Raw genomic sequence first — 14,472 nt, forward strand, 5'->3', positions numbered from 1 at the left:
CTTGGGGCCGCGATGAGTTAGCAGAAGGAGCCTGATATCTGGGTGAGGCTAAGAAATATTTTCTGGACAACTTGGTATAATTAATTATTCTGTGGTCATTCTGATTTTAGATGTCAAATAAACAAATCAAGACTAGCCTGGGAAAATTCCATACATAGGTCTCTTAACCAGTAGACTTTTTTTAGTCCAGAAAGGTATCGGGCTAGTTGATATTCAGTGTCTGGTCTACCTCTTAAGTTTTCCTGATTCTGTATCTCTTAAGATATTTTGTTTTGAAATTACTGAAAGCCCTGATGAAAGCCTGATCAAAAAGATGTGAGAAGAAAGAATATTTATAGAATGGTATTTCCAGCAGTGAATCAGAATCTGAAATATGCAGGGAAAGAAAATAGTGAAGTCAGGTGCATATTCAAAAAACTTGGATTTGATGTGAAAGATTTTTTGTTTGGGTTTCTTCTTTAGTTATCTGTTTGCAAAGAACTTCAGCTGCCGCCTAGTGACTTCCACTGGAGTGCTGACTTGGTGGCTCTCTCTTATTCTGATACTGCAGGTGAAGCACATTCTACTCAGGTAGGTGACTTAAATGCTTATTGAAATATATATTTTTTTTAAATAAGGGAGTTGTAATATTAGAGGAATCATCCAACCTGATTCGGAGACATAACTGTAAAGCCACAGGAACCAAGACAGTAGTGTTGGCATATAGACACATAGAGTGTGCAGATACAGAGGTGGCCCTTTGATCTGCGACAGAGCTGCAACAGCGATTCAGTGGAGTAAGGATAGTCTCTTCAGTAAATGGTGTTGGGACCTTTGGTCATCCTTATGCAAAAAAAAAAAAAAAAAAAGGAAGAAATAATTTCCCCCTAAACCTCCTACCTCATACAAAGATTAACTCAAAAGGGATCATAGATTTAGATGTAAAACATAGAACTATAAATTTTTGGAAGAAAACAGGAGAAAATCATCATGACCTGGGGTTAGACATAGAGTTCTTGGAAATCACCAAAAGCATGATTCATAAAAGAAAAAAATAGATAAATTGGACTTTATCAAAATTAAAAACTTGGCTGTGTCAAAGACAGTGACAAGAATGAGACAAGCTACAAACTGGGAGAGAATATTCAGAAGCCATATCCTACAAAGAACTTGTATCTAGAACGTAAAATGAACTCTGAAAGCTTAATAAGAAAACAACCCAATTTAAAAACAGGGCACAGGACTTGAACAGATACTTTACCAAAGAAGATACAAGGTATTACAGAGATGTGCACATCATTAGCCCTTAGGGAGGTGCAAATTGAAACAATAATGAGAGATCACAATATACCTATTACAATGGCTAAAATACAAAATACTAACACTACCACGTGCTGGCAAGGATGTGGAGCAACTAGAACTCATACATTGCTGATGGGAATGCAAAATGGTACAGCTACTTGATTTTCGCTTTCCAACGAAGTTGAAAGACACTTGCCATTATGACCCAACAATTCCATTCCTGGCTGTTTACCTCATAGAAATTAAAACTTAAGTTTACACAAAAAACAGTATACGAATGTCATTAACAGCTTTATTTGTGATAGCCAAAGGTGGAAATAACCCAAATGTCCTTTAACAAGTGAATGAATAAACAAACGGGTTTCATCCGCAGAATGGAATACTACTCAACAGTAAAAAGGAATGAACTCAGTATAGCAACAACCCAGATGCATCTCAAAGACATGCTGAAGTGAGATAAACCAGTGCTTAAAGGTTACATTCTATATGATTTCATTTGCTTGACAGTCTCAGAAAGATGAAACTATAATGGTGGAAACTGGTTACCGGGGTTAAGATAGGGGAAAGATGTGATTATTAAGGGATAGTTAGCACTAGGGAGTTTGGGATGTGCTGTGTCCCTATATTGGTGGTAGTTACATGGGTCTATACAAGTGTTAAAATTAATAGAACTGCACAACAAAAGGGAAAGAAAGTCAATTTATAGTCTGATAATTTTTAAAATATAAAAAGGAGGGGTTTTGTCCCCCCTAATTTCTGTTAAATAATAAATTCCCCTAGTTTCTTTTTATCAGTGTCACCAGACTCCCAGTTTCAGGGTCCTTTTTACTGTGATTGCCAAGTGTTAATGATCTTGTTTCAAGGCTGTTGCTGTCATGGTTGCCACCAGAGAAGGATCCATCCGCTATTGGCCAAGCCTTGCCGGTGAAGATATCTACACAGAGACCTTTGTAGATTTGGGAAGTGATAAGACTTACAGTTTCCTAACAGCAGTGCAGGTATATAATGGGTTTTCTTTCATATTTATTGGAAAGCTGTGATTTGGCTTGGGAGTGATATGTGAATGACTAAAAATTGTTTTGGATAGACCATACAGGCCAGAGGGGGATCAAAAAGAGGCAAGAGAAGAAGGTAAGGGTCTAGGAGTTGAACAGTTGGACAAAGGAAAGCCCTTCTAGGACTCTGAAATACCAATATTAGATCGTAGCCCATGGTATTCATTTCTTTCAGAAACATTTTCTGACAGTGACCTAGAAACCCTTAGACATTATGAAAAATGGCTTGCTAATGTACTCTTTGCAAGTTTACCAAAGAACAAAATGTGATACTTGATTTGTTGAACCTGCAGTGTGGTGAACCTATAGTTTAAAAATCAGAATTAAAAAAAACCCACTCAATTAAAAAAACCAGTCTCTCTATGTAGAATGAATAGTATCATGTATTAGTATCATGTAATAGTATTCATAAGTAAATCATTTTAGTAAAATGACACTTTTTTTTTTTTATTCTTTTAGATTTGTTTTAAGGTACAGATGATAGATGATTTGTTTCTGTATCAAAGCATTTTGTGTTAATGTTCTTAGTTATAGATGCATAACTTATTTACAATATTTGTTCATAGGGAGGAAGTTTTATTTTGTCCTCATCGGGAAGCCAGCTGGTTCGGCTGATACCTGATAGTTTAGGAAAAATTCATCAACACATTCTGCCTCAAGGACAAGGCATGCTTTCAGGAATTGGTCGGAAGGTCTCTTCTCTTTTGGGAATTTTATCTCCAAGTAGTGATCTCATCGTAAGTTGATAAAATGATTTTTGTTTTACAAGCTTGTTTCTTCATGAAATCCATAAGTTGGAAGTTTCCTACGAAGTTGGTATTGCCTCTGTATGAACACTAGCGTATATGAAGTAAAACTTTTGATCTTTTCGGTGAAGCATTTTTATCGTGATCAAATGAATTCATACTAACCCTCTCACAAACCCTGTAACTTTAATATTCTTAAATCATACACATTCTCTTATATGTACATTCTTTGCATTAAAACTGTTATATAAAATTACAAATGTGTTTAAGGACCAGTTTTGCTTTTTGACTTAACCAGAAATGTGTTCTCCACTCCCATGACTCCGGCTATTTGTGTGGATGACTCAAATCTAGATCTGTCAGCTGTGCTTCTGCCTCAGGCTCTGGAATAGTGAAGGGAGGCAGATGGGATTGAACCTGGAGCATCTCCTCTCTGCTAGGGGCTCTATATTTGTTATCTCGAGTAATATGATGACCTGTAACGTAGAGCGCTTTCTCCTCAGTTTGCAGATGAGGAAATAACCTCAGTGACATTTACGTAAACTGCCTGAGGTTGCACAACTGCTCCATGGCAGATATGTGCCCAGGCTTCTTTGATTGAAAGCACATTTTCTTCTCACTGTGCTGTTTCCTTCTTCTTCTTTTTTTTTTTTTTTTAAGATTTTATTTATTTATTTGACAGAGAGAGATAGAGAGCCTGAACACAAGCAGGGGGAGTGGGAGAGGGAGAAGCAGACTCCCAACTGAGCAGGGAGCCCGATGCGGGGCTCGATCCCAGGACCCTGGGACCATGACCTGAGCTGAAGGCAGAAGCTAAACAACTGAGCCACCCAGGTGCCCCTGTGCTATTTCCTTCTAATTGAGGTTGCTCTCATCATCTGCTTTCTTGATGGTCTTCGAACCTACAACCTAACATGTCTGAAAACAAATTGCTCATATTCCCTCTTCTCTCACATTTTCTACACCAAAAGTGTGTATAAAACTCGTTTCTCTTTTGGCCTGTTTATTTCTGTTCATGACCTGTCACTTTTTTCAGTGACCCCGGTATAAACTCTTCATTGTGTGTGTGTGTGTGTGTCTCCCCTGCCATAGCAAATTCCGTACTTATCAGGTACTATAGATTTGACTTCTGTCATGTCTCATTTTCATCCCTATCTTTTACTTCCATTGTTATGCCCTGATCTGCACTCTTGGTAAATTTCCCCTAAGCTCTTGGTGCCAGTTCAGTTTACTCTCTGTTGCCTCCCTTATCCCATTAGTGGCCAGAAACATGGTGACGGGAGAAATGGAGAAAATTAGGGCTTTAAGTCAAAACAGTCGTGTGCCCAACTAAAAACATAACTGTACTTCATAACCAAGTATATACTTGAAAAGGTGAAATAATCTGTCTACAAACTTGCCACTTTTGTTTTCCTATAACACAGCTTTTGAGTTCAAAAGCCATTGATAATATCTTGTTTACTAGGTTTACAAACTCACATTCAGGACTCTGCTGTGTGTCCCTAATTTTTCATTTGAGCATTATTTCTACTTCTTTTCTAGTTATAGTCTACATTCCAATGTAACAAGACTACTTGTTCTCTGAAAGATCTTATAACTTTCCCACAACTGTACTCTTTGTGGGCTGTCTGCTTTTGTATTTCTGCCTATGGAAATCTTACCTTGCCTTCAAGGTCCATTTTAGGATCGCTCCTTTCTTTGAATACTAAACAAAGAATTCTGCTAGGATTACTAATGGAATACTTATAAAATATGTAAAATTTGAGTTTCAGAAAAGTAGTTCATTCACATTAGAACTTAAAAATCTATAAACATAACTTTTTTCATCTCTCCTCTCCATACAGCTTTCAAGTGTCCTCTGGGATAGAGAGAGAGCAAGCTTTTATAGCCTGACAAGTTCAAACATCAGTAAATGGGAATTAGATGATTCTTCAGAAAAACAAGCACATAGTTGGGATATAAATAGAGCCCTGAAGGAAAACATTACTGATGCTATTTGGGTAAGGAAAAATCATACTCATCTTTGTAATTCACATTTTTGAGTATATGAGAATGCTAGTTTCTTTAATTGTTTTATTTATTAGAACACATTTCAATGCAGTGTAGCTTTTAGCGATCAGATAAGCAGAAATATGGCGTTCAACCCCTAGAAATATTGGAGCTCACTGATTTACTTGGTAGTTTTTAAAATGCACATATTATTTATTCAATAACTATTTGAACTGTTTAGTAGGTGCTGGGAATACAAAGGTGAAAAGAAATGATCCTTACACTCATGGACCTTATGTTATTGATATTTTCATATAGGGATCTGAAAGTAACTATGAAGCTATTAAAGAAGGGGTCAACATTCGGTATTTGGATTTGAAGCAAAACTGGTAAGCATTTAGTTTGTCATCAAGAATATAGGTAGTTGTTTGGATAAATAATGTTTATTGTAAAATGATGAGCAACCTTGCTATCTGTTCTTCTAATGCTATTCTCGTCATACTTTTATACCTTACTAAATGGTTTTGTGTCCTTTTCTAGAGATGCTGGTTCATTTGAGAAATATAGGCAGTTCTCAGCTTTCAGCTGCATATTCTTATATTAGTTGTCTGCCCTAGTTTGAGACTCATCTTTCCTGCTCTCATGGCTGGAGCTTTTCTTTCTTCACGCTGAGAGATGCACTCCCTGCTGCTGTGTGTACTCCATGCTGCCATCCTTCTCTTCTCAGTGGAGATACCAGACATACTTCTCCAGCCCTTTGGCTTTAGTAAGCCTATGTTTGTGGTGATATTGAAGAAAGGAAGGTAGGGTGAGGTTTTGTCTTGGCAGTACAAGTGAGAACTCAGGGTTTGTATTCACAGTGAATTTCCTTTTAGAGACAATGCTCTAAGTGGCGCTTAAGATCCTAGGTTAGTCTGATAAAGTTAATTTATCCTGTGTGATTATTTAGTTTTAATACCAAAGGTCATATGGAACTTAAAAACCATTTGTAACATGGCTTCCATGAGAAAGTTCATAATGAGTACAAATATATGACTTGTCATTCTTCAAAACACAACTTACCAGAAGTTAAGAGCAATTTTTATGTGTTTTAGAGTAATTGAGTTTATTTAGTAGAACAAATTCTACTTGTTTTTTGGAAGGATATTGCAGGTCTGTATAATTTTTCTTAGGCTCTTGAGAAAGTAAGATCCTTCTTTATAGTTTCTGAAAACCTTATAGAAACTATCAAAGAGGTAAAAATAATATATATTTAATTTGTTTTCATGTATCTTTACCAGACTTTCAGAAATTTAGAACTGCTGCTAGGACACAGCGCACGTGGGCATATGATGCAGACATTTTCACATAGTTTTCAGAATGGAGATGTGGACTGAAAACAGAAGAGAAACGTGCTTAAGAATTGCTGGACTGGGTCAGAGACCAGGCTCCTCTCCCCCACTGTTGTCATGCTAACAAGATGCTTGTGGGGTTTGTGAGACACAGCTCTTGTTCTCCTAGTGATCCATACAGAGTGTCCGTATCTGCATACCTTTCTTCTATTTAAGAATAGTGTTTGTCTTCCTCATGCTCACTGATGCTCCTTGATCTTTTGCTCGTTTTGGCCGGGTATGCAACCTAGGCATATATTTTCAGGGAATAGGCTTATAAATTCTTTTACTAGATTATTACTGACACAGAGCTCAGATAGCCTCATTTTAGATGTGAAATTGGATTTTTTGTCTTAAGTGTATTATCTTGTATATACTCATGTAAAAATTTATTGTTAAATTTTTACTGATTTGCAAAATTTAGATTATCTACCTGTCATCTCTGCTACCTAAAATTGCTTCATGTTTTTTTTTAAATGTGAAGATGTTTTTATAAAGATGTCAAAAAGAACTGGTCTAGCACCACTCTAAGGAATTCTTTTAGACATGTCTCCATGACTCAGTGGCACTCCAGTGATACAGTCTTTAGAGTAACTTCAATACAGAGCCTTATCCTAGGTATAGCCAACTCTACCTCCCTCCTTGGTACATTCAGGACCACATTATCTGGGACCTCACTCAGTTTCTTTTTTTGTTTGTCTTTGTCTTTTTGGCTGTACTTTTCATCTCTGACCTGTTTATTTTGTAACTGGAAATTTGCACCTGATAATCCCCTTTATCTATTTTGCCTATCCCCTCAGCCATCTTCCTTCTGGCAACTAAGAGTCTTTTGTTTTTCTGTTTGTTCATTTGTTTTGTTTTTAAGAGTCCACATATAAGGGAAGTCATATGGTATTTGTCTTTCTGTGTCTGATTTATTTCACTTAGCATAATACCCTCTGGTTCCATCCGTGTTGTCACAAATGGTAAAAATCTCATTCTTTTTTATGGCTGAGTAATAGTCCATCGTGAGTGTGAGTGTGTGCATGTGCGTGTGTGTGTAATATCTTCTTTATCCATTCATTTCGTTGATGAGCACTGGGGTTGTTTCCATGTCTCAGCTGTTATAAATAATGCTGCAATAAACATAGGGGTGCATATATATTTTCAAATTAGTGTTTTTGTTTTCTTTGGATAAATACCCAGTAGTGGAATTATTGGATCATCTGGTATTTCAGTTTTTAAGTTTTTGAGAAACCTCCATACTGTTTTCCACAGTGGCTTCACCAGTTTGCATTCCCACCAACACAATGTGAGGGCTCCTTTTTTCTCCACATCCTCACCAGCACTTGTTAATTCTTGTCCTTTTTATTTTAGCCATTCTGATGGGTGTGAGGTGATATCTCATTGTGGTTTTGATTTGTATTTCCCTGATGAATACTGATGTTGAGCATCTTTTCACATGTCTGTTAGCCATCTCTATGTTTTTAGAAAAACATTTATTCATGGCCTCTGTCTATTTTTAAATTGGGTTGTTTGGGGGTTTTTTGGTGTTGTTGTGTAACTTCTTTATGTATTTTAGATACTAACCACTTATCAGATATATCATTTTTGAAATTCCATTCAGTAGGTTTCCTTTTTGTTTTGTTGATAGTTTCCTTTACTGTGCAAAAGCTTTTTATTTTGGTGTAGCCGCAAGAGTTTGATTTTGCTTTTGCTTGCCTGTGGAGACATATCCATAAATAATGTTGTTAAGGCTGATGTCCAAGAGATTACTGCCTGTGTTTGCTTTTAGGAGTTTTGTGGTTTCAGATCTCACATTTAGGTCTTTAATCTATTAGTTCCTTTTTATGCAAAACATTCTTCTATATCCTATATTAGCTCTTTAGGTCACTGCCAGTATGTTACAAGTTTGGGCCAGTATTTTTGGATTCCTTTCAAGAGTCCAAATAGAAATGATAAGAGTCCAGGAGCTGGGTGAAGATCACAGGGGAAAAAGAAATGAGAGCCATGTTAGGATTGCTTGATTTGGAGTGATGTCATTTAATCACTAGCTGGGTTTCATTTTTTTTTTTTTTCTGTTTCTTGTTTTTAGTTGTCAGTAGAGGGCGCTTGCCCCCCGTTGATATTTCTGAGACTTGAATGAAAGCTGCTGATAATAAATCCTACTGAATGTTTTGGAGGGGTTGAGATTAGAGACCATTTAATTCTTTGTTGAGGGCAACAGTTTTGTTTTTTTTTTAAGATTTTATTTATTTGACAGAGACCCAGTGAGAGAGGGAACACAAGCAGGGGGAGTAGGAGAGGGAGAAGCAGGCTTCTCGCGGAGCAGGGAGCCCGATGTGGGGCTCGATCCCAGGACCCTGGGACCATGACCAGAGCCGAAGGCAGATGCTTAACGACTGAGCCACTCACGCGCCCCGAGGGCACCAATTTTGATAGACTTAAGAGAAACATATAAGCTTTAAGATAGAACAAGGTTTGTTTTCACATTGAAGTTTCTATAACTGTTTGTTAAAATTAGAAACAAAGTGTTCCTCTGGACCAGAGTAAGCTTTCAAGAACAGATTAGGCCAGGGTTTGGCAGCCTTTTCTTTGAAGGGCCCCAAACTGACACTTTTAGGCTTTGAGGGCATGTGGTCTTCACTGCAGCTATTCTACTCTTATCAGTAATAGCATGAAAGCATCCATGGATAATACAGAAATGAGTGGGCATGGCTGTATTCCAGTAAAGCTTCATTTATAAAAACTCACTTGGGCACAGTTTGGCCTGAGGGCTATGCTTTGCCGGTCCTGCATTTGATGATTTGTTGATTTTTTTAAAAGTCAGATTTATTGAGCTGTATTTTATATACAGTAAAATTCACCTGTTTTAATGTATAATTTAGTGAATTGACAAATGGAGACTCATTTGACTGTAAGACACAATGACGATATGGAATAGTTCCATCACCCCCAAAATTTCCTCATGTCCCTTTGTAATCAAACCCCCCTTCACTTTCAAGCCCTGGCAACTATTGATGTGTTTTCAGTCCCTGTAAACTACATTGCCTTTTTCTGAATGCCCTATAAATGGGATCATATAGTATAAAACCTTTCGAGACTGGCTTCTTTCACTTAGCATAATGCATTTGATGTGCATTCAATAGTTTCTTCATTTTTACTGCTGAGTAGTGGCACACTCTGTAGAATTACCAGAGCTTGGGGTACCTGGATGGCTGAGTCGGTTAAATGTCCTGACTCTTGATTTCAGCTCAGATCATGATCTCAGGGTCAAGGGATTGAGCCCCGCATTGGGCTCCATGCTCAGCTCAGAGTCTCCTTGGGATTCTGTCTCTCCTTCTGCCCCTCTCCCCACTTGTACTCTCTTCTCTCAAATAAATAAAATCTTAAAAAAAAAAAATTACCAGGATTTATCTATTCAGCAGTTGAAGGATATTGGGCTTCCAGTTTTAGGTAATTATGGATAAAGCCACTATAGCTGTTTGCACACAGGTTTTTGTGTGAATGTAAGTTTTTATTTTTAAATATCTTGGAGTGGGATTGCTAGGTCATATGGTTAGTATCTGTTTATAAGAAACTGACAGACTGACTTCCAAGAGGCTGCAGATCTTTCTTTTTCATTGATTAGTGATGGGCTCCTGATTTTGGCAGCCGCATGGCACCCAGCAGACAATCCATGTCTCATCTATTACTCTCTGATAACAGTAGAAGATAATGGCCACCAAATGTCTGATGCGGTAACTGTAGAAGTCACTCAGTATAATCCACCTTTTCAGGTAAGATTTCTATCTGTAAATTAAGTTAAAAATGACAGTAACGTACTGAATTGTTTGTCCTAACCGTTGTAGGGTCAGGTTCTTTTGAGAGATTCACCTGGAGGGCTTGGAAATATTTTTAAATAGCTGGTTTTTAGGCATTGCATTTTGTTTGCCATTTTAGAATCATTCTTTTGCACAGCCTTAGCTAAAGACAGATGAGAGTGGAAGCAGCTGCTAGCAAGCAATCGTTTAATATTGTAAATATTGAATAATGATGATATTCATAAGGAAAAGGCTTAACTGTAAATTCATTTCATTTAGCCTTATATAGTATAGTATCTAATTTTGTTAAGTCTTTATTAATATGACTGTAACTAAATACTGTAAGGAAGTCGTTTAATTTGTCCTTTTGTTTCAAACAAACCTTATAGTTCTGATTATTCAAGAGAAACATGCTTAGTGTTAAGATTTTTCAGGCAATGCAAAAGAGGGGTAAAGAAATAAAATTACTTCTTTAATAACAAACAGTATATATTTTTAACATTTGCTGATTTCATTTAATTAGGTTGTATTTCTATTTCTGCTTCTGATTTTATATATAAACAAATTAACTCAATTTTCTTGTACTTGATATCTTCACAGGGAAGTTAGAACCAAAATGTTCACCACGGGTCACTTATAAAGTATTTGCCAATTTTAAATCAATAATAAATTAATCTTTTTGTTTTCTCACATTTGTTATAGGCTTTTAGTTAAAATCTTACCACCATGGAATTTTCAAAATTTGCTGATTGTTTACAACTCGACAAATGATTTCTCTTAATTGATGTTTGTAAACTTAACCTGTCATATTTTGTAAATCATCTAGTGTTTAGGTTTTGACAAGGACAATCTGAATTATTTCATCATTTTTATGAGATAGTGTATAAAAATATAAATTACAAAATTACACAAACAAGTATTTTTGTTTTAATTACCATTAAATGTAATCTGACGTTTTTCAGTCTGAAGACTTGATCATGTGTCGGTTAATGGTCCCAAACTTTTCAAATCAGACTGCCTATCTGTATACTGAAAGTGCTGTCTATGTGTGCGCCACAGGAACTGGGAAGTTTTCTCTTCCTCGGGAGAAAATTGTCTTTAACACACAAGGTACAGTATCAGTTTCAGAAAGGATGATTAATGACTCATTAGTCATTCTTAGCAGTTTTTATTCTCTTTCTGTAAGTGGTGTTTTCAGCATGCCTCCAGGTGTTATTGAGACAGTACCAGAGCAGTAGTAGCTGAAGTCACAACCCTACTGAAATATCAAAAGGGTAGTAAAATTCCCAAACTGTTACATTTATGGGCAAAAAAATAGTAATGTTTTCCCCCATAAGAGGCCAGGAAGCAAAACTCTGACACAAAGAAAAGTAATTGCTTATTCCTGGTTAGGTTAATTTATTCTGAGATGATGTTCCTTAAGTAAGTTTGTCCAGACCCCTGGCTAAGAAGAATCCCAGGTGCTGGACTCATGCAAAGGGCTGGAATGACGGTAGAGAGTGGGGGGAGCCAGCCAGGAGTGAAAAAGAAGCCAGGCAGGCAGTTTAATCAGGATTTTTATCTAAAGAGATCAGGCAGAGGGCAAAATCCAACTGAGGCAACAGGATGGAACCTAGATTTTCTAGTTTCAACGCAAGAGCCTTGACTTTGGGTAGGGAGAATGTTAATAAGGAATTGAGCAAGCTGAGACTTTTCTTCCCTTCTCCATTGACCTACTTAATAAATAAAGATAGAAAGAGGGCAAGAGGACTCCATTGGATTGATAAAGCTGTCATTCTGAGTTTTGCAGAATGAATAATTTTCTTTTTTGGTTTATTATACTCACTGCTATTTGGAAGGCTAGTTTTTATTGTCCCCAAACTGAAGGACACAGAGCCTGCTATTTCAAGTAGCAACAGGTTCCTGACATTTGACCTGGAATTAAAAAGCTGAGTTCAAAGTAGAAGGAATATTGTAAAGGGAAAAAAAAGTTCTTAGTGTATCAAGATGATTTTCTGCTTAGGGCAGTAGATTTTAGAAAGCATGTTTTTGTTATATATGTCTGTGTATTTTTCTTTCTTTTAGGAGATAGTATTTTAGGAGCTGGTTCCTGCGGTGGTTTTCCTATCCTTTTTTCGAGAAACAGTGGGTTGGTGTCTATTACTTCAAGGGAAGGTGTGTCCATATTAGCAGAAGATCTTGAAGATTCCCTAGCATCTTCAGTTGCTGGACCCAGCAATGAGGTAATGTGGTTCCATAAGATTTTAAGATTTTTATCAGGGTATTTCCCACAAATGTTTTAGTTTAACAGTTTTAAAAGAGTTGTGATGAAAACATAGTTCTTTTACCTCCCTCATCTCCTTTGTCCTCCTTTCCAGAAGTAGCTTCTTTTAAGTCTTTTAGCTGTTTCTGCTGGTATTTTTTTCCATATATAAGTAATATCATGTGTTGCCATCTCTTAATTCACCAATATTAGACATCTGTTGATTTCCTATTACAGAAGGTAAGGATTTAGGGTAACTTCTAGCCCTTCCTCTGCCTTTATCATCCCAATATAAATTTTTTTCCTTTAATGACAGTGTGAATATTACTTATGGTTCACTGAGTCAAGTAATATGTTGATTACATTTCCTTCATTACTCAGCTTTATGTGACTCTTGGAGTGTTTAATGGACTAATTTTATATTTGCTTTCACTCTTCTTTTATATCTGGCCCAACTTCTCACAGCCTCCAGGAGCTCTTTAAATGCCCGTCAGTATGGTTTTCCCCATAGTCAAATCTCTAGAAACTCTGCGTCTACCGTCATTTTGGAACTTTCCTTTTCATAGTCCACAAATCCCCACCAGGACCTGTCCCTGCTCCACACACACCAGTTTGCTTGTCTCCTCTCTACTCTGTTCTCTGCCAATTCTTCTGGTTTCCATCTTCATGTGTTGTAGCTGGAAGCAAAGGTGTTCAGGTGGTTGCACTTCTTGCTATTGTGGGATGATTTTGGCAGGGAGAGTGGGAAAAAAAAACATTTTTTTTTTCCCTCTCACCTTGAAACATGAAATGCCCTGATCTGGAGATTTGTATCATTCTCTTATAGGAGACTAAAAATAATATCATTTGGGGTAATTTACACTTGAATAGAATGTGAACTATATAGACTATTTTTATAATTCAAAATTAAAATGACTTGATAGTTTCAACAGAAAGTAACAATTTTTTTTACTTTTATTCCTTTGTAGTCATGTGATTTTTATAATATCGCCTTATGTTCTGAAGCTATGTTAGAGTATTCTGCTTCTTTAAAATTTTTTCTAAATCCTTGTTTGAGCTTGAAATCAACCATTATTCTTAGTAATACACAATGAAATGAATTGTGTAAGAGCAAACCTATAAAAGGTTGTATGGGTTATGAAGAAACCCCCAGATAATTTTACTCAAAATATAATCCCTGAATTATATATATCTTTTTAAAAAAAATTGTATGTTGATCCATATTATTTATTTTTATTTTTGTTTTTATTCTAGTGTAGTTAACATACAGTGTTATACTAGTTTCAGGTATATAATATAGTGATTCAATAATTGTATAAATTACTTAGTGCTCATTATGATAAATGTACTCTTAATCCCCTTCACCTATTTCACCCATCCCCCACTTACCTCCCCCCTCTGGTGACCACCAGTTTTTTCTCTATAGTTAAGAGTCTGTTTTTTACTTTGTCTCTTTTTTTTCTTTGTTTACTTTGTTTCCTAAATTCCACATAGGGGTGCCTGGGTGGCTCAGTCGTTAAGCATCTGCCTTCAGCTCAGGTCATAAATTCAGGGTCCTGGGATCGAGCCCCGCATTGGGCTCCCTGCTCGGTGGAAAGTCTGCTTCTCCCTCTCCCACTGCCCCTGCTTGTGTTCCGAACCTCTCTTGCCATTGTCTCTGTCAAATAAATAAATAAAAATCTTTTTTAAAAAATAAATAAATTCCACATATGAGTGAAATCATATGGTATTTGTCTTTCTCTGACCAACTTATTTCACTTAGCCTTTACTCTCTAGATCCTTCCATTTTGTTGCAAATGGCAAACTTTATGGCTGAGTAATATTCCATTGTATGTCTATATCACATCTTCTTTATCCATTTATCTATTGATGGACACTTGGGCTGCTTCCATAATCTAGCTATTGTAAATAGTGCTGTAATAACCATAGGGGTTCATAATATATTTTTGAATTAGTGTTTTTGTATTCTTTGGGTAAATACCCAGTAGTGGAATTACTAGATCATAT

General features: G+C 36.6%; 1 protein-coding gene across 2 annotated transcripts in view; it reads left to right on the plus strand.

The window, feature by feature from the left end:
- The window catches only part of NUP133 (nucleoporin 133), a 59,284-nt gene that overhangs the window by 6,009 nt on the left and 38,803 nt on the right, over nucleotides 1-14,472 (plus strand). For both annotated transcript variants that reach the window (XR_003520342.1, XM_027596286.2), the window contains exons 4-11: nucleotides 463-570; nucleotides 2,145-2,279; nucleotides 2,903-3,073; nucleotides 4,927-5,082; nucleotides 5,390-5,460; nucleotides 10,052-10,199; nucleotides 11,186-11,333; nucleotides 12,288-12,445. Coding sequence is in view for 1 of the 2 variants with exons in the window: in XM_027596286.2 (XP_027452087.1) it covers nucleotides 463-570; nucleotides 2,145-2,279; nucleotides 2,903-3,073; nucleotides 4,927-5,082; nucleotides 5,390-5,460; nucleotides 10,052-10,199; nucleotides 11,186-11,333; nucleotides 12,288-12,445 (1,095 nt within the window). In the remaining variant the exon portion in view is untranslated. The remainder of the gene's footprint in view (nucleotides 1-462; nucleotides 571-2,144; nucleotides 2,280-2,902; nucleotides 3,074-4,926; nucleotides 5,083-5,389; nucleotides 5,461-10,051; nucleotides 10,200-11,185; nucleotides 11,334-12,287; nucleotides 12,446-14,472) is intronic.

Source organism: Zalophus californianus, chromosome 15 (genome assembly GCF_009762305.2).
Source record: "Zalophus californianus isolate mZalCal1 chromosome 15, mZalCal1.pri.v2, whole genome shotgun sequence".
Lineage (NCBI taxonomy): Eukaryota > Metazoa > Chordata > Mammalia > Carnivora > Otariidae > Zalophus > Zalophus californianus.